Source organism: Battus philenor, unplaced genomic scaffold (genome assembly GCF_028537555.1).
Source record: "Battus philenor isolate CCGP_79_NKW_IND1 unplaced genomic scaffold, ilBatPhil1.0.hap1 SCAF_1, whole genome shotgun sequence".
In the NCBI taxonomy this organism is placed as follows: Eukaryota; Metazoa; Arthropoda; class Insecta; order Lepidoptera; family Papilionidae; genus Battus; species Battus philenor.
Genome location: NW_027181661.1, coordinates 18,570,887 through 18,594,982, shown reverse-complemented (window position 1 = coordinate 18,594,982; position 24,096 = coordinate 18,570,887). Strand labels below are relative to the sequence as shown.

The 24,096-nt window shown below is 33.9% G+C and overlaps 1 protein-coding gene across 1 annotated transcript in view; it reads right to left on the bottom strand.

Moving 5' to 3' along the window:
• Window positions 1-7,730, bottom strand: part of LOC137919919 (polyhomeotic-proximal chromatin protein-like) — a 44,986-nt gene extending 37,256 nt beyond the window's left edge. Inside the window, exon 1 of the mRNA XM_068763144.1 lies at window positions 7,648-7,730. Coding sequence (XP_068619245.1) covers window positions 7,648-7,730 — 83 coding nt within the window. The remainder of the gene's footprint in view (window positions 1-7,647) is intronic.
• Between the last annotated feature and the right edge of the window lie 16,366 nt (window positions 7,731-24,096).

The window sequence follows — 24,096 nt, the reverse complement described above, 5'->3', positions numbered from 1 at the left end:
CATTTCTTATTATTTTCTTTCTCTTCTTTCTTTCCTTATAATGTCATTTCTTTCATTCTATTTTCTATCTTTCATTCCACAATTCATCTTTCTTTCTCATTCGCCCTATTCAGCTTTCATTCTTCCCTCTTTTCTTATTAATAATTACATTTTTATCTTTTTATTTACATTTGGATTTCTTATTTTATAATTATTTTTTATTTATCACAGTCTTATTTCTTAATTTTTTCCCATTTTATTGTCGCTTTGTTACTTACTTATGTTTGTCTTTTATTTATTTCTATTGTTCTTTTAACTATTTCTTTGCAGAGGGTTATGAAATCTTGCTGGTATTCTCCGCCTATCAGGGAGGCTATTGACTCCTCCCTGATTTGAACCCCAGACCGGCACTCGAAGCCGAACCGGAGTCCCCCGAATGCGGGACACCGGGCCACAAGGTGGATCACGGTCTGGTCCACGCCCGGTTCACAGAAGCACGAGGGGTCCTCCTTGAGCTTGAACCTATGAAGGTACTCAGAGAACCCCCCGTGCCCCGTGAAGAGCTGGGCCGAGACCGCGTCCACCTCGATGCTGCGGAGCACGCGGTAGGCTGAGACGGCGTCCGGGAAAAACATCCTCGTTACCGAAGCCGTCGTTCCTTCCACATACCTCCTGTTCCATTCGTCGAGCGACTCCAGTCTCAGTTGCCGCTTGACGAATGAAACAGGGCATCTCTCGTACTCTGGTCGTCTTTTACTCTTCAGGGCCGCTTCCTTGGCCAGCTGGTCCGCCCTCTCGTTCCCCTCCATCCCCGCGTGCGCTTTCACCCAGAACAACCTGCCACGCCTGGGCTTTAACGGCGGACGTCTGCCGCCTTCTGTCTACTGCTTCTTTATACTCGATTCTGCCAGGAGCGGCTTAACCTATAGTGCAGGGTGTGCAATGAACACGCGCGCCGCCGTCTCAGATGACGCCGCGGCGCACCCAGAGATAGCTAAGAGCATCGTCTTGGACCATCATGCTCGCTTAGTTTCGCAACAGAGATGTGCTACAGGCATATAACATACACATAGTGTTATTCTGCCGTCATAAGAAAAAATGCCGTAACTAATACCATACTGTAAGCTAAACCTACTTATAAAATAACTTGTTGGAATATAAAAAAAAAACTTTCTTGTTACGACGGCAAAGTTAATGGTTATAGCCGCGGCAGGGAGGAATCAAGGCGTAGGGGGCGCCACGGTTTCATTGCACACGGTCGCTACACGAGCTAGAGCCGCCCTTGGATCCTGTACTGTATCTTATACATTTTTTTTTTGTAAAAATTCAAATAAATAAACAAAATCGACGTTGGGAGTACTTACCTATACAGAAAGCACGGTTGAGAGGCGCACTGGCTTAAAGTTTCCTCGATTTAGTATTATCCCTAGAAACGTAGACTTGGTGCACGTATATCTTGAAAAGTAAAATAAATATTCTGGAATACGGCTTATAAGCGGGCAGACGGGTAATGAGAGGTGGAACTATTGACAATTCAAAACGGCTGTCCATTTGAATTGCATCACTGTGCCGACACGAATTCACGACGGATAGGTGAATAATTTTAAATTTTATATTCGAAACTCTTTGCATGCAATGGTAACTAGGTTCAGCATTTCGCCTATTTGATGGCAGATGATTTTTTTAGTTGTAGAATTTTCCATTACGAAACTAATTTTAGAGAGCCTGTACAGGAATTGAACTAACATGCAGAATTCAGTGAGTTCTGCAGAAAAATATAACTTTTAAAACTTTTGTGAAGAAAATATTATAACGGATTTTTAAATTACTAACATCTTTTTCGAGTGGCAACCACGAGCTGGTAGTTGTAATTTGGGTGGGCAGGTGGACCGGTGACATTGTCATTGTTGGAATGTCATGATTTATTAATATTTTTAAATCAGTTAGTTTGAATGAGATTCCTTATTGAAATCTCAGAAAAATTCAAATCATTTTTGGAAAAAAATTTTCTCAAAAAAGTAGTATTGCACAAAAAAATTCCGAAAATATTTGTCCCATTAACGGAACACATTTTGTAAACAAATTAAATTCTATACTTGTGGCACTTGATTTCAGTAGCAACAATCTAAATTGTTTAGTATATACTATACAAAATATGATAAGATTAAATATGAAACTTTTCTTATAACGTGTGTCCATAGATAGACAAATTATCTTCTTTTAATTATCAAACTAAAACGAAAATTATGAATTTAATTCAAAAGCAACCCGCGATGCTAAAGATCAATAAATTTGTAATAATTAGATTTTAGTTAGTCTGCACGACGAACATCCGGCCCTACGCCATGTTTATTCTAAAGGCGCGTGCGTGTAAGTGGAAACGTTATGACCAATTTATATTTTACTACTGGCTACCCCAACAGACTTGTCAGTGCGTATTGTCTTTTCCTGACAGTATTTTCAAGTTTTTGTCCTGTCAAAGTTGAAAAGAAAAAAAAACAATGATTTTTATTCTCTCTTAGTTTTTTTTTAAAAAAGTCAACAGGACAAATATTTTTTTAACATTTATATTTTAGCAGATTTAAAGACTCTCGACGATGTGGTAATACTTATATTGTCCTCTAAAATATTTAAATCTTATGACCTATTAAACAAGGCTTTCTAGTTTCATTTTGATGAGTATTTTTAAACGAGGACGAATAATGAATTTAAACTTTAAGGCTATCACAATAAGGCTCATTTGCGATTGTGTAACTATTGGACTATCAATACATTGTCCTCGAACCATAAATAGAATCTATCTCCGATTTGATTTCTTCTTTGTTTTTCTTACTTTATATTCATTCTGTCGTGTTTGTTTTTAATTACCTAATAAGAAAGGCAAAGATCTATTAATCGTACAGCCGCGGCTAATGCGTGATACCTATTATATTATTATAATCTCCATATTAATTATAAAAGTTATAATATTAATATATTATTCAAATTATCACATCATGTTTAAAATTAATTTAAAATATTATGTAGGTGTTTTTTTTATTATTTAGAAAGCCGTTTTTATGTCTGGAGGTTTTTGGTGTATGCAAATTATATTGTTAATAACGAGAAATTAAAACCGTTTGCTTATATATTGCTTATATAGGGTGATTGTTTGTAGGTGTAAGAGCTTTAAAGGGGGTGAATGTGTAAACAATCGACCTTGTTAAGGTTGTCGGAAGACGTAAACTGCTTTCAACCAAACCAAAAAACTTGATATAGTATCCGGTATTTGATTTTGGCAAGTCGAAATATTACGTAAACTATTTAGCTGACAAACTCTCCTTTTGGAAATCAATGGGGGAGGCACGTTCCTAGCTAAAAAAGCTACATTTTAAGTAAAACGATGCATTTAAAGTTGCGTTTATTTGATCTACATTCTATCAAACTGGGATTTGCTGTCATTCTTTTTTATAACGTTATCTCTACGAATGATCTAAAGAAGAAAATTATATAAATAAAAAGAGGTGCCGTTTGATAGGTTGTAGCTTGTTGTACATGTTCAAAGGGGTAAAATACTTTAATACACTATTAGGCCGCGATGTAACGATTCAATATCGATATTTTCGCCTCCCCATCTCCCTCACACACACTATGAGGGAAGGTGGTTAAACCCTCCCACCTGTACAGTACCTAAACAATTTGTGGTCGCGTCTAGTTCCATTGCATGTAACGCATGGAAATACAAAAGATAATATAATGCATTTATTATTTTTAAGCTAAGCCAACATTAAAAATTTTGTAATATTCCTTTTCTTTTTTTACGATTAGAATTATAAATTCATGTAAAAATCGATAGGCCCTTCAATGTTCTTAAATTAATAATATAATATGTTGAAACGTACTTGCCTTACAAAAAACTTATGTTCTTTTATGAAATTTTTATATTCAAAACTCTTACGATTATTTTTTTTAAATATTATTGCATGACCGCACAGGTAATATAATATTTAAAAACATTTGGTGCCTAAAAGTCGTTCATTTTACGAACGTACGTTTTTTAGAGCGTTCGACCCTTGCGTGACACATTTTCATAATTGTAAGTTTTGTTACGAAGACGGGAATAATTATTGTAAGTTAAATTATAAAATTGAATGAGTGACAATGAGAATAAATGTGTGACTTTACTTATATGTATATACACACTTTTTATTATCTACTATATTTATCAGTATCAATCAATAGTAGACGATCCAGCCATCTTCATTGATAACGACGTCCGCTTGCTGTGAATGGTTTTTTAATGTAACTTTGTGAAAAAAATAACAAGAATTATATTACTTTTATTGTAAATTATTGCAATTTTATTATTCACGAATAAATTCTTTAATTATTGATATGCATAATCAATAATTTCATTCGAAAGATAATGCAAAATTAAATGGCAATAAATAAATCGAGAAATTACTATTTAAGAGTAATTAAAAATCAACACAAAAATTATTTTTATTAAAATTATTATTATTTAATGTAAATACTATAGAGCATTAACTGTATGACAGTTGTACATACTTATATATGTTATGAATGAAGTAAATTTAATCAATGCATTAATAATCTAAATGATAAATCTGAATGGGAGATAAGGCGCAATATAAACATATTACTTTTAACAAGATGGCCGACAGCGGACAGCGGCGCATTTTTTGTTTATCCCCGCCCAATTCTGTGATAAATAGGTTTAAATAGTATAACGAGTATGCGATGGCTGTTGTCGTAACGCCAGGGCATTCTACACGTGTACGCCCATTTAAATTTACTATTCAATAATTTAAATAACAAATAAAAACTGACTCTAAAATTTTGTACGTGGTTTTTTCGCCATAAATTTACTCTAATCTAGAATCTACATTCAAATAGTATGAAACTAAACTAACTAATTAAATGTAAATTGTTAAATGCATTCAATCAGTACAATTCGATAAGTAATAAAGCTTGCAAATATTTGTTATCTGTAGTCCAATTTTGTCAATAGTCTATAATTTATGACGTGGCATGGGTCAGCATCGTAACGACGATTTATCTTAAATGTCTTTTCGTATAATTTGCCTGGGTGAGAATATTTTATGAAATGCAAAAATATATGCCAAATATATAAAATTAAATAATCACAATATATAACCAAATGTTGAATGGCTTATGACGTATGCAAATGTATCGATTAATATCTAATTGAAACTGATTCAAAAACAAGTGCACGGTTTTTATAACAAATTTTTCTCGAGTCCTCGACGTGTTGAAGTTAGATTTCATTCGGTTGACCGTTTCTTTTTTCTTTTTTTTGACGGTAAATGTTAGGTAAATATTAAGACAGCGGATCTTAGCCTGTATTAAAGAAAATATGGTTAGGGTATTTTAGGTTAGTTTTTTACTAATTATTATTAATTTCAATATTGATTTTAAAAATATATATAATTTCTAAAAGGATTGTCCCTGAATAAAGTATATGCAGCCATTGTTATCCAGCAATTATAACAATAATTTAAAATTGATTTCAGATCAAAGATTAAATAACTTACAAAAAAATAAAAAAATAACACCTTCAAAGGTATAGTGGCCATTTTCAAATATCGTTGCGTTGTCGAAGGTCGAGAAATTTTCGCTAATTTATTGTTTAAATTTTTAACAAGACTAAGTCTTAAACGTCGTCAATACGTCACTTTGACGTCGTCTGTCGGCAAAATGTCCGTCATGTAATGTGTAGGTACAATTACCAGTTACACTGTTCACAAACATTATTAGGAGATTAAGTGTAGTTTGTTAAAAAACCATACGTCCTCGGAACCCCCCGTCGCGAGTTCGGAACGTGAAACTAATATGATTCTTTAATCCCGTCTTTTCTGTTTCCATTAAGCTTCAAATCTTCGCAAAGCGCGGAGAGACGCGGCTTTGAAATTTTCTAAATTAAATCCGCCATGTTCCTTTATGCAGCGCCGCCTTGTTCGCCTTTATGCTTTACCTCTTGGAGAGGAATATTAAACCGTTTATCTGCAGTACTTCGTCTTCGCTGCAGGTTCCAACAAACTGGGATAATGAATTTACCTGCCGACGTGGGTAAACCGACTTTACTTAACCTAAGTTCCGATGATATTCAATTATGAACGGTGCATGTTAAAATGTTATTACGTCAAAATTTAATGTCTTTAGAACGTCGAAATGTCGATACTGCAACAGCCGAAGTAATGCGCGCTGTGGAAGACCGGCACAGATTCCAATAAACTTTCTTAAAAGGGTCACGTTCCTGAATTGTGAGTTGTAAAGTACATAAGTAAATGTCTAAATAAATAAATATGAGTGATGACATACGGAGTTGAGCACTGGGCTTCATTGGTAAACTGACAGTCACTCAACGTGTTATGGAGAAGTTATGCTATATATCTCTAGGAGATTGAATAGGAGGAAGGAGATTCGTAGACGAATGTACATTGTCTAGCGAAGAGAGGTTGCAGTAGTAGTGAGCAGGCGACATATAAGCTGGAGCCTGGCTAGAGTGCAGACAGACCAGAATATGTTAAAGAAATCTTATATTTCACTTATTATTACTTGAAAATAAGTGAAATATAGGATTCCTTTAAAAATATATAAATTATTATGCTTGGTAAGCACCAAGCATAACATTTTTGACTCAGCGACGTACTTTATTTTTACTTCAACATGGTAGGATATTGTACCAGTAAATAGAGGCAATGTTAAGAGATGTGACAATGTGTGTCAATTGAAATTCAGAGTTAAAAATATGGAGTATTTATCGTAAATGGTCTAAAAATAATCGGCAATATTAAAACTTAACTGTAAATATGGCCGACAAATGACAGGGTTGCAATCAACTGGGCGTAGGTGCTGTGATCGGTCAAGCTGACAAGCGCATAATGCACAGATTAATAATATATTATGTCGCGCCATTTTCATTCTTTCAATTAGATCTACCGATTTTTATAAATTTTATTATCGGTTTACGTTTTTACACGCATATTAAAATTAAATATTATTTATACTGTCCGTAACAAAGGTGATTTCAATTAAAAAGTAATAATTAATTTTAGATCCTATTTTCAAAACTGGAAGGTCCATTTTAGATTTGAAATTTGTTTCAACGATTACGTCGCCGTAGATTCATTGAACAAAGCACAACATATGCTATTAAACTAAAATGGACCTTAAGTCCTTACACGTAGTGGTTTATTCTGAATGGCTGAGTTTTAAAGAATTTGTTTTTGATGCGTTCGTTAGCGGTATATTAATGTAACCATAGAACAAAACTGTGCAGAACAGATGGCTGCCGGGACCTTAAGCTTTTGGAGTGAAGATTACGAACGTCTTAGGTGACCTTGTCAGGGTCACCGGAAGACGCCTGATGCCAACGGGTTTTTTTGATAATCATCATCACCTATTTCCAATCACGCGCCTAGTGATCTCTTTGAAACAAGTTACCTTATTTTTTATAGCAATGCAATAGGCCATTTACTTCTAGTAGTATAAAGTCTGTAGGAACATATCATTTATCATCATTTATTGCTTCGTCCCCAAGATGGGGCAGCAACTGTCTTCACTTCTGCAATGATCGTTCGCCACCAGGTTTGCTTTGGGCAGCCACGTCTTCTCTTTCCCTGAAGATTCCATTCTAGGGCTTGCCTGGGTATGTGATCAGGGTCCTTTCGGAGCATGTGGCCTATCCAGTTCCACTTGCGGCGTTTGTTTTGTTGATCGACCGGCATCTCGACGCAGCGTTTCCAGAGATTTACGTTAGAGATTTTCTCAGACTAGTATACACCGAGAATACGTCAAAGACAGTTGTTAACGAAGACTTGGAGCCGACGCGAGATATCTTTGGTGACCTTCTACGTCTCGCATCCTTATAAGAACACGTACTAAACAATAATTAATTTTAATGTTGCTAAAAATAATTATAAAAGCTATTTCTTTACTATTTTATCATTAATTTATTTATATGTTCTAAAATTATTGATAAGGGTTTAAATACGGCAACCGAAACCCTGTATACATAAAAAATGAATAATATTAAATGAATATATACACGAAAGAGATTGTATATAATATACTTAATTTAAGACAACGATGCAATTAATATGACTTTAACAACAGAACGTCCATCACCTTTCCCACTGTTGGGGTTGAATAAGTTTTGCCTCAAAACAGAGCGGACGTCCATTGGCCTGACATCAAGTTAATATAATAGACAATAGATGTCTGCGTCGACATTGTTTAGTTCAAGCTGGGGAGGCGCCATATTGTTCAAACGCATTAGTTAAACAATAAGTACATTAAGTAAGTATCATGTTGCTTTCTGCATATAAGAAAGTAGTAAATTTTGTTTTTGTTACGAAATGTCATCAATACCTTACTGTCAGTAAGGTATTGATTTCACAGATACCACAGATTTGATGAAGGCGGGCCGCAGGAGACGTTTAGTCTTGTTACAACAAGATTAGAGGGAACAGGGGACGCCGACCACCGATCATGGAAGCGTTGGTGGTGTTTCTTCCGCTACTTCTCCCAGTAGTAACGCTTTCCGAAATGGCAGTATTGATATTAGCCAGGCAATAGTAACCGGCCAAGCCAGTGTTCGGCGCTCTGAAGAGGCCTCGTGTGCGGAATGCTAAGTCATTGTCATTGTCGAGGTCCCCTGTATGTGTAAGGCTCATGATCGTAGGTACTCTATGGAGCGTTCATCGAAACGATCAAATAACTCCACGTACTACAACTCGGTAAAATAGTAGTATGACCCGCTTGAACAGTTGTTCCACCGCGAGCCTTCGTGCTTTTATAAACTCACGGAATCTGTAAATGCCATTTGGGTAGCAGTGAGAGACCGGTGAAAAAAAAAAAAAAAAAACAACATGGAATTATTGATCAAAATGGAATTCGAACTTTTCAGGAACTCTCGCATTTAAATCCATGGAGGTTCCATATAAAATGATTATCATTTCACACACAACAAATCATAAGCCTTTGTCTCTAGATTTACAATAGATCCGGATGGAAGCGGCCCGTGCCCAATGTCTTTCAACGACCTTAACATAGTCTTCTACCTTGTGAGTATACGTCCTCCGCTTGCTGGTCCGTGGTCTGTATTCCATAACCTTAAGAGTCCAGCATCTGTTATACGTGGTCTGTTCATTGCCAATTCAATATATCAATTCGCTGGGCCAATCTCAGGGAAGTCCCGAGAATACCCCTCTGGTTTGTTGAGCGACATCGAGCTATACCTTGGTTTAACGCCGTATGTCGTAGACTTTCTTTTGTAAGCACTGCGGGATATTGGACGACACGTTTCGTATTTTCCCGAACGGTGCCACACACACCTTCAGATAGCGTAGCGCTTATGACCGGTCCACGTCGACCGGCTTATTGCGTAACGTTGCACTACCCTAACTACGAGTTCGAAATTGAAAAGTAAACGCCTTCGATGTTCGAATTTTAAAATAAGTGAAGTTGAGAATGGCAACTTACAAAGATTGTCGTTTTTTTTTTGTCCGATTATTTCATGATAATTGAAAAAAAAGTCAACTCTGAACGTGTGCGAGGCAGTATCTTCAGGCGACACAGTGATTTTGAACCATTTTACCTCAGTTAGGATTATTAATTGTTGTATGATTTTAGCAATTCCTAATTATTTCGTAAAATTCCATGTTACTGTGAATGTACTTTTTTATGCGGTCCCATATAATTATGTTTTGTTTTGCGAAAGATATTCATTGTATGCATATTCGAGAGGTCTCTTTCCAATTTTCTGTGCGCTTGTTCTCCGTTTGAGTGCAATTATTCAAGTGAATCGTAAACAAAAACCGATGTAATTGATTTGAGTTTGTATTTTTGAAAAAGGAAAAATATTTACGCATCAAATCAGATTTATACGAATAAACGGATATCGAATTTATATTCCTATGAACTCCAGACGATAACGCGAAGATGCCAATTACCGCTCCGCTGCCTCTTCGAAGCGAACGTTATAATAAGCTCAAATTGGAAATAAAATTCCAATTTTAAATATAGTTATTTCTATATCCTTACAACATTGTTGATTTCAATTTTTTGAAAATAGAACATCCAATTCTGTTTTAATAATTGTTACGTGCCATTCGGCAAATAGTGAAAAACAGAAAACCAGGGTAGAATTATTTCAAAATTTATTTAATTTTCCATTCGTACGTTTCAAACCTTCTTTTTTCGAGGCCTTGCGCGGGAGTTTTACCTCGGACCGCTGCATACAACTATTGTACCGGATTATAGTTTTTAACGTCTTCGTCTGTGAGCGTGTTAGTGAGCGGTTGGAATCGTATATAACGAATTATATAAGATTGTATCTCGAAAATCGAAGCCGCGGTCTAAGATCGCAGGTCCATTGGGATATCTACTCTACCGCTAGTATATTACTACCATTATTACGATTGGTCAATTTTTATACCTGTTTCAACATTTATATAGGCTTTAAACATTTATACCAATTTAGTCTTATCTACCGCAGGCGGCTTGTTGCCAGATTAATACTAAAGCTAAACAGGGTAGATAAGAAGTATGTCTTGGACTTGTCTGTGTGAGTGAGCCGTCTGGAGGATGGTGTAAACATTGGACGTCCTGTGCGACAGAAACAACTCGACATCAGACGATGATAGAGTTAGTTCAGGTTGCGAGGAACCGCTGCTCACCAGAGCACTAGCTTAGACTCGCGGGCTCACGCAATCGACTCCTTAATAAGTTAAACATAAACTTTTAACTATGTTCTCTCATAGCACAATGCAACTTGACTATCTACTTGTATAAGATAAAATGTTACATTCATTTTTTTGGAACTAATAATATTAAATCTGCACGGACTGATAGCGTTAGATATTATACGAAAATAATCATAACTTTTATTTATTTTTAGTTTATAACTATGTTGACTTATTAAAAAATGCATTTAAAATAATTATATTATTTAACCAAGTATAATTTAACATTATAAATAAATATCACTACATTTATCGAGAATTATCGAAAAATAATATTATTAATCTATAGTTAGGTCATATATCTCGATATGCATTAGTAAAGTTGTTGTATTGACTGTTGTCTAATATATAAAATTTCTTTGTCACAATGTTAATTACCGTACTCCTCCGAAACGGCTTGAAAATTTTATATGCGTATTCAGTAGGTCTGAAAACCGGCTACTATCTATTTTACATACCCCTAAGTGACAAGGGTGGTCCACCCCTAATTTTTTTAATTTTTTGGACAAAATTTTTCGTTTATATTTTTTTATGATACAGTATACAAAAATACATACAAACCTAAATTTTCACTCCTGTACGATCAACCCTTATTTTTTATTTGTTAATTAAAAACTTTAATTTTTGTTTGTAAAACAACGTTTGCGGGATTAGCTATTTTTTTATTATAAAAAGCAAGTAGCGCATCGCAATCATTCCACCGCTGTGTGCAAAGTGCAAGCTGAAACTTGCACCCAAACAAACTATTGTTATTTAAAACGCGACTCTGTTGAAATTATGCAAAAATTGAGGATCTCAAATACCGAGCTTATTTTTTAACAGTACACATAATTATTGTGTAATGTGCATTTTTATCAGCTTTATCTTGGTGTATTATAATTACGTTATTTATTGTTTCTGAATTATATTCTTTGATACTTTAACTGACAGCAAATGGAGTCATGTTGTGTTTGTCTTCTTTAAACTTGTACACGCATAATCAATCGCACTGTATGTGTGTATAATGAATTTATTTATTTTTTATGTGTTAGTGATTTGTAATGAAATAAAAAGTCAATAAAATTACATTGCATTGCATTCATATCAATTTCATTGGTTCCTCGTCACGTCAGGCGGCAGACGCTCACTGTGGAGGTAGGCTTCCCCCAAATATCGCCACCATGACCGGTCCTGCGCTACCTTTGGGGTTGGTCCAGGTGGCGGCGGCTACCCAGTCTGCTGACTCGTGGTCGCCGTTCGAGAACCTTTCGATTCTAACGACCATGGGTTGCACGAGCCCTTTACCCTGCCCGCTGGTGCGTCAAGTTGGTATTCCGCGTAAAAAAATGTTTTCGCGTCTTTATACAACATACGCCACTTACCCGTAAAACGAGATAACGAAAAGGCTCCTGTTGGCTCTGGTTCTGTTCACGCCGCATTCTAGAATATACGCCGGCATGATGCTAATTGTAAACTTTTTATCAAATTATAATTTGGAACGATTTCCACCTTTCGCCGTCGGTCGACCGCGGCGAACTGAACGCGGACCGACATTCGATTTCCAAACCGTTCAAACCCTTAAACGACTTCACTTGGGAAATAAATACGAAAATAGAACTGTTTCCTTTTGTTTACAAACGTGACTTATTGTTTTGTTTAGCGGCCCACGTCACAACTAGAAATTATTAGTTTGTAATTTTTATTTTATTTCATTTAAAACGTTCGTAACAGCCATGTGATTTTATCACAATCAAGTGGTTGCATTTAAGTTTGCACATAAAGTTTACATGTATCTTTTACGTACGATAACAGCTATACACAATATGTTTACATTAGTTTCACATAACAGTACAAAATTAAATATGTTTGCCTATTGTAGACATTCATTATCATGAATCTTGTATATCGGGCTACCGACATATAAGGGTTAAGTGTAAAAGTCTTCAAAAAAAAAAATCGCCGGATACACGGCAACTAAAGAAAACCTAACTCTAAAGTGCGAGGCAGTATTTTCAAATGACAAAAAATTCCAACTGTGTCTTATGCAATCTCTATTCACCGCATAAACAGAAATACTTTTTAATTGCGTTGCAAAAAAGTGTACATGTATGTGCACAGGTATTCATCATTCAGGACATTATTTAATTATAACATTACTTGTTATTATATGTTAATAAATATTATAACAGAACCGTAATAAAAAGGAGCGATATTAAAAAATTCCCCACGTTATTGTAATAAAAATAATTTTCGCTAAAACAAATATTTTTTAATCTTTTTTTGTCTGTTAAAACAAAGGAGGTTTTAAAAATATTGCTTTTAAATTAGTTGTCTATAGATTTATTCGTCTAAGACATTCGAAATGACGCGGGAATCGAGAATGCGAGGGAAAATATTGCAGGTCGAAGTTTCAAGCGATTCAGATCTCTATGTTTACATTACATAAGTCCCATATATGCTCGTATCTAATTTTACTCTGCGAAAATTATAGAAAACTCGGTGGAATTAAGGTTCGGTTGGATTGAAGATGATGAGAAATTACAATTTTCATTCGGGATGATCTCCTTACTGTCTATGGTCTAATATTTTTAAGGTTAGCTGTGCCCGCGACTTTGTCCGCGTGGAATTAAAAAAAAATCAAGTTCATTTATTTTTAATTTAAAATAGCCTAAGTTTGTCTTAATTGCATCGGCTAACTGACAGTGTGCAAGTCCCGTCCGAATCGGTCCAAACATTTCAGAGATCAACCGAAACATACAGACAGTCAAAATATTTAATAAAATATTGTTTTCGTATAAATGCCGAATATATATTTATATGCACGTAGTAAAATACTCTTATTTTAATATTACAAACAGACAATGCAATGGTATTTATTTGTAGAGATTATTTGTTTACTCCTTTACATGGTTAATATTATAATGTATACATAATAAAATTACATTTAAAAAGAGCAACCGTCGAGTTTTTAGTCGGCTCTATTCGGCAAATCTGCATTTGAGCCGATGGTAACTTACCACTAATAATCATAAAATAATTAATAATTTTCAACCTACTTCAGTAAAGATATTTAGAATTTGAATTTACTAAATGGCCGCCATTTACGCAATGACATTTAAAATTAAATGGCATATAATTAATTTTAATTTGTAATAACTGTTAAAATGTTCGCATTACGATTATTACAATTCTTTTTAAATAATTTTATCCAATTTTTTCATTAGAACCTATTTCGATACGCCTTCCTATATCCATTGCTTGAAGCGTATCATGTTCTACCTTAGTTTAAATCTTAACCAATAATTTAATAACATTTATTTGTTACAAATAAATACTAGAATAAAGGCATGTTCATGTTTAAATGTCTTTATATTTGATATACGAAATGAAGTTCAAATTTTGAAAACTATAGATTCCAATAATCCTATGTTTTAGCGTCAGCAAACTATGAATCTACAATGTAGATATATTATTTCAAATTGAAATATCAATGACACAAGATCACGAAAATAATTATTAATCTGTAATATTTCGTATAAATCTCACTGTGTGATTTAGACGTCATTAAAACTGTTAGAAAACCAACCAGCTTCGACAGAATCGAAGTTGGTCCTTATATAACAGAGGTCGCCAACCACCGATCGTAATAGATAGCGATGCAGGAGTTTCTTCCGCAACATATCTTAGCGCTAAAGCCTTCCTGAGCGGTAGTAATGTTAACCAGGTAATAGCAGCTGAACAAGACGAGGTTTGGCCATCTGTCTGTTCCCCACAGATCCGAGACATCGATCATCCGAAGACGTGGTAGTCTCATCTAGGCATCAACAAGAAATGTAACCTATGTTATGTGAACAAAGATTTTTTTAAAATTCGAATTTGGATTACTGAATGTGTAAATCATATAACATCATTATTAAAATAGAAAAAGTATTTTAATAATGATTTTATAAAATTTTCTTATTTTTATTCTTTATTTACTTTTATTTTTTAAAGAAAATACCAGAAAATTTTTTAAACAACAATAAACTGCTTGCTTTAAACTAACTGCCATTTAAAATTTATAATCTAATATAATCTGTGAGTGTCTAAAATAATTAGTGTTCGGCTTAGTCTACAGAACTTTAGCTAAGAGCTCATTAAACATTTCATAAATAATTTTTAAACAAAAAGCTTAAAGCTTGAAGAGGCGAAACAAATATATAACAAAACAAAGCGTGAGAGCAGGACTGCAAATATATTTTAACATAAAAGACGCTGCAAGACATGTAATGTGAATTAACGCCATCTAGTGGTAAATGGAGTAACTACTACAATTAAGCCAACAATACTTTTAAAAGTTATCCAAATATTAGTTAAGATAATTTAAATTGTAAAAGTTATTTTTTATTTATATTATTGAGTTTTTTTCCTAACCCACATTTTTATATTATTTGTTAAATACAGAAAATACTAGATAAAAATTGCATTTGCTTAAATTATTCACGTAAAGAGCATTTAATATGTATTTTAAGTATATTTAATAGATATGTACATCAATTTTCAGCGTTTGTTGATTGTCCGCTATTTTTTTCATTATTTCTCAAGTCCATCCAATGATTTTCTCGATGATATCGCGTTTTGCGATAAAACCGCCCATTGTATTTATATTTTTTTAGTCCATTACAAATTTCTAATTTTTTGTTGTTAATGCACAATAAAGAGAAAATATCTATAAATTTAAATTTATTGAAATAATGGAACCAATACATATTTTTTGTTTTGCTAAGCAAGCACGTTTCAAAATTAGAGACATAAATATTACAAACTACTGTCGTTTACGGAAGTTTGATTTTAGAACATTCTGGCATTTTCTACTGCTACAAATGTTACATATTTGTCACGTTAAATCAGCTTTATTCTAATTTAGAGCACGTTTTCGATTTAAACAATTTTTAATACAGTAATGTGCCTTATTGATCTATTTCTCTTTAATTCGCGTATTAAATTTTTGGCGGATTAATTTAGTTTTGCTTCAGGAATTTCCTTTATATTTATAATAGTTATATATTTAAGTGTCAATAAATTATTATTTATTACCAATAAGCATTATTTTTTTTATTACTTTTACTTACGTAAACATACTATATATACAACAAGTTATATATTATATATGACGTATATTACACAACATAAAGGATGAAATAGCATAATATTTCAAATCGGATTTATAGCCGTGGTATCGCATTATAAAATGGTCCTGACGAAAGAACAACGCTGTCGCAGTGTTTTGTTTACTGCTCTGATAGATTCGCGCCTTTTTGATCAACAGTGTTGCCAATCGTAAAAGCGATATCTACTAATTTAATTTCTTTTTCAATTATTATTATTATTATGGAAAAGTTTTTGTTTTTACACTAAAGATAATAATTAAAGTATGACGGGCCCGTGATACAAATGATTATTATTCCACACCGAAGAGATTTTTTTCCGTTTCATCCTTATTTCATTGTCCGGCGTCTGTCTCTCTCGCACCTTCGGTTGTTATTGCTTCCGTCTCGCACGCACATCCTCGTGGGTGTGAGTCCATCGGTCATTGAACCCTCACAGCTGTTTTTCAAAAGAATAACTATAAAGAGCGTTTTAATTATGAACCAGTTTTTGGGCGCGACGCAGGTCGTCGGACATCGGCGCTCCGTTTGTTGCGGTGCGTTGGACCGCACCGACTCTATACACTACTCGCTCACTACACAGTTGTCCTTGCCCGTTTGTTTATTATTAAATAATCGATAAGCTGCAATCTAAACCTAAACCTAATAATCAACGCATTTGGCAATTAATTATTTGGAACCAATGCTGAGTTTAACAATGAAAATAATATTCTTTTTAATTACATTCATGTGTCATATATGTATTTGAAATATTGTTAAATTTAAATAATTTTACTAATTATTATTTATACAGGATGTTCAGTCACAGGTGTTAAAGATTTAAACGATTTACACCTATTTCCAATCGCGCTATAAATAGATCATTTTGAAATATGTCACATTATTTTTTAATATGAATGCTATCTGTCAATTACTTCTGGTATTGCATAGTTCGCGGAGACAGATAATAAATAATAATTCATTTCGATACGCAGTAATGCGAATTTTGAAAAAAATATTTCTTATTGAATATGACAGGGTGTATCTCTTTAAAGCTTTTATACCTAGGGCTTACAATAACCGGACTAAAATCTGAATACCGGTATTTGATATTTGAAATATCGGTATTAAAACCGGTATTATTAATAAAAAAATACTAGTTATATTTTTACTTACCTCAGTTGCTATATTGACTTGTTAACAAGTTATATATGAAATCCAATATTAAATTCTATGTTACGTTTTACATATAATAGTCTCATATGGTATTATATAATTAAAGAAGCAAAAAATATAATTAAATTGAAAGTATTTATGAAATTAATGACGTTTTGTTTATTAAAGTATGCTCTTGAAAAACATAAACAATCAATCATCAAGTTTTTACTTGTTAGCACTACAGCTGATTTGCAAAATGAAACAATCTAATCTAAACAATTTAATAATTTTCTTGTTACATACTCTAGGTATTTGTATAAACGAGATCTATTCATTGGGCAGCAGACGTGAAACATAAACAATCGCTTTGTATTGCCGACACCGCCGCTTCACGATGGTGTATAATAATAAATGTGTCTGATATACATTTATAAAAAAAAATCTTGTAATTAATTAATATTATTTTAAATGGGATTTATATTGTGCATAAATTTAATTTTCATCAACTAATGTAATAAATACCGGTTTTGAATCCTGGAAAAAATCGCCTGGGATTCCGGTATTCGGGATTCTAGAATCCCGGTATTGTAAGCCCTATTTATACCTAAAAACAATCAACCTGCATAATGAATACAGTGATGACAGTATATTTCTTGGAAATTCCGTCTGTGTAATACTCTTTGAAAATACATTTTATGAACATTGATGTATTTAAAACATTTTATTTATTGTGATTTATACAACAAACGATTGACAGATAGACGCCCATTGCAAGGCATAGGTCCTCCCCCAAAGATATATATGGAGGGATATACCATGATCACCACGCTCGGCAGACGGATTACTGATCGCAGTGTGGTATTATGGTACGCAGAGGACGCTGCCGCCCATCCTCTGGAAACTTTTTTGTGGGCAGCGGCGATCAATGTGAGAGGATTGTATCCCGAGAATCGAACCCGCGGCCCAGACGCCTGATGTGATTGGTAACCATAAATAATGGCGGATGTGACGTTATCAAGAGATATAGCAATCGGAAACCAACCGAAACGAACGGGTGGACATCGTGTGACTGTCACACGATTACACCTATCTACCCTCGGATTGTTGAGTTCATTCATAAAAAATGTATTTATCAATTGAACTAAAGCGACTCTCTTTTTCTAGTACAAAAAAAACAATAGAAAGATTTTTATAGTGTGTTTTATCTGAAATTGTCAGAGGAACTTGTTATTTAGCACATGCTCTATCATGGCTACTGGGGTCGCCACGAGTGTTCTTTAGGAACTGGTTCAACGTTTGCAAACTCCTCAGTATTTGGAATAATCTCCGTGTGAAAGTAAAGGCCGACAAGTTGTCCGCACTGTCGCCGGTATTACGTCAACACCACTCTTCTTCTCCTTCTGTTGTTCAGCCGATGGACGCCCATCACAAGGCACCAGCCTTCTCTTCAAGATCTCCACGACGACTGGTCCTGCGTCGCCCGCATCCAGCGTCGCTCCGCCTGGTGCCGGACCTGCCCATGCCGCTTCTACTTGCTCGGCCCCAACGGCCGTCGGTGTGACGAGCGGTTTGCCCCTCTGCCACTACGAGCAGTTCTTCGAGCTCTTACGGAACTCACGGAGCGATTTCAGCACCTTTATTTGATTGAAGCCGATGTCAACCATAGTAGCATCGCAGGCACTGAAGGCTGATTTTAACGCGCCGTGCTAGACGCGAATTTTCTTCAAAGATTCTCGCAAATAAATGCCTCCACTCGGCAGAACGAACCAGCGATCCGTCGGGTTTTAATAGCGGAGTCTGCGACGAGCGACAGAAGTTCCTACTCTATTGACTTTACATGGGTTCAGTCAGCTTTACTAACGGCCGAATGGGAGCGAAGCTTAGCCCCGAGGCAGCTAATGTCGTCGAATACAGATCTTCTACTTTCTGGACTTGGCATGATTCAGGAAAGTCCGAAGACCTGTGCTGACTTCTTGGACATGAGATTTATACTTTCTGCTTGGACGCTTAAACACGCTAAGTTAATACGTTTGAATTTCACGACTTGATTTTTTTTAAATTTATAAAAAACAACTGTCAAAATTGAACTCTGGTACATTGATCTAGAGTCACATATCCTTCAGAGCTCTACTTATTGCAGATTAAAAAAAATGTTCTAATTTCAAATTATTTTAATTCCAGTAGAATTTGCATGCGCTTTTGAATCGTCGATTATTTTAACATAGCATGCTATCATCGTTTCGGAACGGAGATCTGTTGGGATGTGCCGGTCAGAAACATAACAGTTGGTTTTTTAAATGAAAATTAATTATTTTTCATTTGAATATGTTCCACATTTATATCAATTAAACTCTTGAATAATGAAATAATATATGATTAATTTCAGATTTAAAACTAAGAAAAATAATGTCTAACATATGTTGTGGAACTTTATTGTATATGCTTACACCCGGACCTTTTTGAAGACGAAATATAGGCGTTACTAGTTTTTTCAAAAAATTCTGGAAACACATTTTTGTTTTATACAAAAAGGGTGAGGATCATGTCCCTTTAACAAAAAAATTAATTTTGATTTCTTTAATATTTTAAAGAAAAAAACAAAATTGAGCTTTGGATTTTTTACTATTTTATGGGCAAAAAATAAAAATTGTACCAAAATGTGAAAAGGTTAATATTTTGATGGTTTTCAATTACATCATTTTTTTCAAAAAGTTAAAACTTTGAACCATAATTGAACTAAAAATAATTTTATATTTGATATGAAAAGATATATGATCGAATGTAACTACGACTTCTACAAGACATTTCTATGTGTGACAGCTGCAAATCTAACACAAGAATACTAAAAAGACGTTAAGCTCTTGTACAAACTTATTAACGTCTATGATAACTTGGAATAGTTTGTCGTAATGTATTTATTACCGAAGTAAGGATTATTGGAATATTAAAAAGGTAAATATTTATTTTAATTTTCCAAATAACTTTAAAGAAAATCTGAAACATTACTTTCAAACGTCAAACTTTATTAAGGGAATTTGATAAGTGACATATTATTAGATTCTAAGCTTCCTGTACCTGTAACAGTAATAATTAAAATTTGTTGAATAACGTTGATTTAAAGTTTTAGTACCTACAAGATATAACCCCTAAAATGAAACGCCGTCAAATAAATGGACCTGAAAAATGGTCTAAAAAAAAGGCAAAAGAAGATGCTGCTAAAAAACAAGAAGGGGATATTTTATATTTTCTATCTCCTGCTGTAGATTTAAATCTAGATGATATTGAGGAATCTGAAAATAAAAATGAAGTAAACAAAATAAAAAAAAATACCTATGAAATAGGAAGATTGATATTGAACAAGTTGAAATTAAAAAAGATAAAACTAGTTGTGGTAATGGTGGAGTATAAATTTCTGATGTATTGACGCTAATAGACATCGGCATGTGGCCAACAATATTTATAGATAGCATTAGAATGTATTTAATTGAGACGGGTTCTTCAATGATACAATATATGGATCATAGTTTTGAAGAAATTACTTTAAAAAATGGAGAGAAAAGAAAACTTACTAAAGGTTAGTTTAAAAAAAAATGCCAAACATATACATGATATATACATACATGCTGCTAATGCAGAAGTAAACTCAGTGACTTTCTTTGGCACTTTGCATCGTTTGCACGCATTCTTTTCTACTTCTACTCATCGGTGGGATATATTAACCAATACTACAGGCGCTAGCTTAAAACGTTTAATCGAAACCCGCTGGAGCGCAAGAGGAGATGCTGTTAGATTGGTAAAAACTTTATGAAGATATTAGAATCACTCGAAATTTTGACAGGTAGAAATGAAAGTACCAATACAAGGGTTACTGCAGGGGGTTTATTGGTTTCTCTTCAATCTATCACTTTTTTGGTTTATCTTGGATTTTGGGAACCAATTTTAAGGGAAATTAATGACGCACAATCGTATATGCAAAAGAAAGGGTTAAGTGTTAGGGAGTGTGCTATGAAATTGAAAGCTTTAAATTGTTTCCTCACAGATTCAATAGAAAATATAACTGATTATTGTTTGACTTTTGCTGAAAATGTATGTTCTGAATTAGAAATTTCAACGGAACAACCCAGACGAATTTCTAGAAATAAGAAAATTTCATGGAAGAGAAGTTAGTAATGAAAATATAATTTACAAGAACAAATTAAGGCGTGAAATAAGTACATGTGTGGAAAAGATAAAACAAGAAATATTAACAAGATTCGAACAGTTGCACGAAGTAGCTGGCAAATTCGGATTTCTTTCGCCCTCTCAGTTATTAAATAATCAATTTGATATTGATCTTTGTAATGCACCTGATGACATAGACAAAGCAGAATTTTTAATTGAAAGAAAGAGACTTCAGAATTTCGTGGAAGCTTCACCTTGTAAAGATACTTTGAAAACCGAAGGACCACTAGAACTCTTGAATTTCATACATAAACATCAGCTGTCAGATTTTGTGCCTAATATTGTAATACTGCTAAGGATTTTTTTAACTCTCGGAGTAAGTGTAGCCACATGCGATAGAAGTTTCTTAAAACTTAAATTAATTAAAAATTACTTAAGATCAACAATGTCACATAATAGATTAAATAATCTTGCAATAATGTCAATAGAACATGAACTAGTCGACGCTATTGATTTTGAAAATGTGATTAATGACTTTGCAGGCCAAAAAGCGAGGAATGTTCGTTTTTAAATTTTTATTATTTTGACCCAAAAAAAATATATATTAACTACATTCTGTTCTGACTTTTGAAATTATTTAGATTCTTAAGAGGGGGGGGGGGGGATAGGGGGCACCAAGCCCCAATCTGCCCCAGGCCCCAAATACCATACGCTACGCCACTGGACCCGATAGCAGGGGCCATAAAAAAACCGGCACACGTATCCAGTAAAGGGCCCGGTCATTTAATTTTTAAAATTGGTCGTAAAAGCGACCGTAATTAAAGATGAGAATTGTATTAGGTAAAATTAGAAATGAGAAAATAATTATTGTATCAAAAAATAAGTATATTAAACCAGATAGACAAGTAGGTAAAGAGTAAAATATGGGTGAAGAACGAGCGGTCCCCAAAACAGGAGCCATAAAAATGAAAAAGAATCGTGAATAACATACATATATATGTATATAAATACATACATATATATGTATGTGTGTATCTATTTATACATATGAAAGCGTGTTTAATAGTAATTTCGATGAGCTCCAGGTAACATTATCATAGTCTGGCCGGAACCTCTGTACCGCGTGAAAAGATATTTTTTTTCCATCGGTAAATACTGTTTTCACGTTGGAGTCTACAACTTCACTGAGTTTTGAGGAAAGTTGGTCAATTGAAATGTCAATGTTGCGTGCGCCTCAAAGCAGTTAGGTTAATTATTCAAATATAATAAGTTAATTTACCTTAACCACACCATTCAGCCGTGGACCACGTCGGGAAACGGTTACCGCACCCACTGTAAAAGAAATAAAAATGAAATTGCAACACCGTGAATACTTTCCTCGTAAAAAGAATTATATTTGAATTATATGCAAATGATAGAAATTAAAATAAATTTTAAATTCGTATTTTTTAACCTCGCAACACATATATCTAATTTGTAACATCATGTAGTTATGTATTGTTTTTTTTAAGGAATTTCTTTAACTGGCTCCATCTTAGTCGGACCCAAGCCTGGTTGAAAAAGAATCAGTGTTTGTCAGGAGGTAACAGTTGAAAATTTAACATAAATGTCATCTGAAATCAAAATTATCTTTTAAATGTTCTGGATAATGATCGAAGTGTGGCCAGAATGTTCCGAAGGAATCGAATCTAAAATTTTAAATTCGGCATAAGAACTAACGAAGAATAACTATAATTTAATAATAAAAGAACATGCCTGTGAACGAGATTGTATTTAAATAAGTTAATATCGCCAAATAAAACTGTGGAACGTATCACCTATTTATACAGCGTTTTTGGAAATACGTGCAAACGCTATTAACTCTTAAAGTACGGTACATTTTATCCCAAAATAAAAGGTTACGAAAATATAACAAAGTAAGAAAAAGCGTTTTCAACGTTCGAATTATTACGAGTATATTCTAAATTTAATTATTATTTACTATCTGTCCCAGCAAACTTTGTACAGCTAGAAGTTATCCGACTGTCTCATTCCAGTAAATATCAATAAATTATTGTAACACATTTCAGAGTGATCATTTTATACAGTATGATGGAAAATAGGTATAAAAGGTAAAAAGGCATTACTCATCTGTGAGCGAATAACCTATATACCTATTTACAATCAACCTGTAGAGTGATAAGTTACAGGTGAATTTGTAATAAAAAAGAATTTATATATAGACGTAAAATATGTTGGAATCAAAAAAAACTTTTTGAATTGAATTTGGAATCCATACAGTACAGTCGAGTTTAAATTTCGAATCACAAAAATGTTCATGTCAAACTCGTAATCGAAACTGTAATACGCAACACCAACTGTCATGTAGCTTAAGTAGCAAAATAAAGAATTCTCGTTTAAGATCAAAATGCATAGTGCATTGAAATTTAGACTCTATTTTATTGTGTTAGAGTTGAAATTTGGATATCTTTGTAATGCGTAGGAGCCGTGCGTTCAAAGGTATAATTTCGGATGTGAGCACAATTTCCGTCACAATTAGTCACACACGAGGTCACGAGGCGGGGTGGTCTGGAACAGGGACACCTGTAGTTTTCCGGGATGACTTCGCGGTGAATAAATCTCTTGTTATTATCACTCGAATACAATTATTACTTCTAAAAGGAAAGCAAACGCGCAGAGTCAACGACATACTGCATCAAAACGTGACAATTTTTTCATTGTGATTTTAAAAATGGAACAGGTTTGTTTTTAAATAAATAGATCGTTTAGATGTAAAGATAAATGTAAAGGCTTTAAATGGGTGAATATATTGTTCTTTTTTCATAAAAACTTAAATTTTTTTTTTCGTAATAATTCGAAATTTAACAACATTTTTTCTTACTACATTACCATTACATTATTAATTGTCAAACCGATGAATTTTG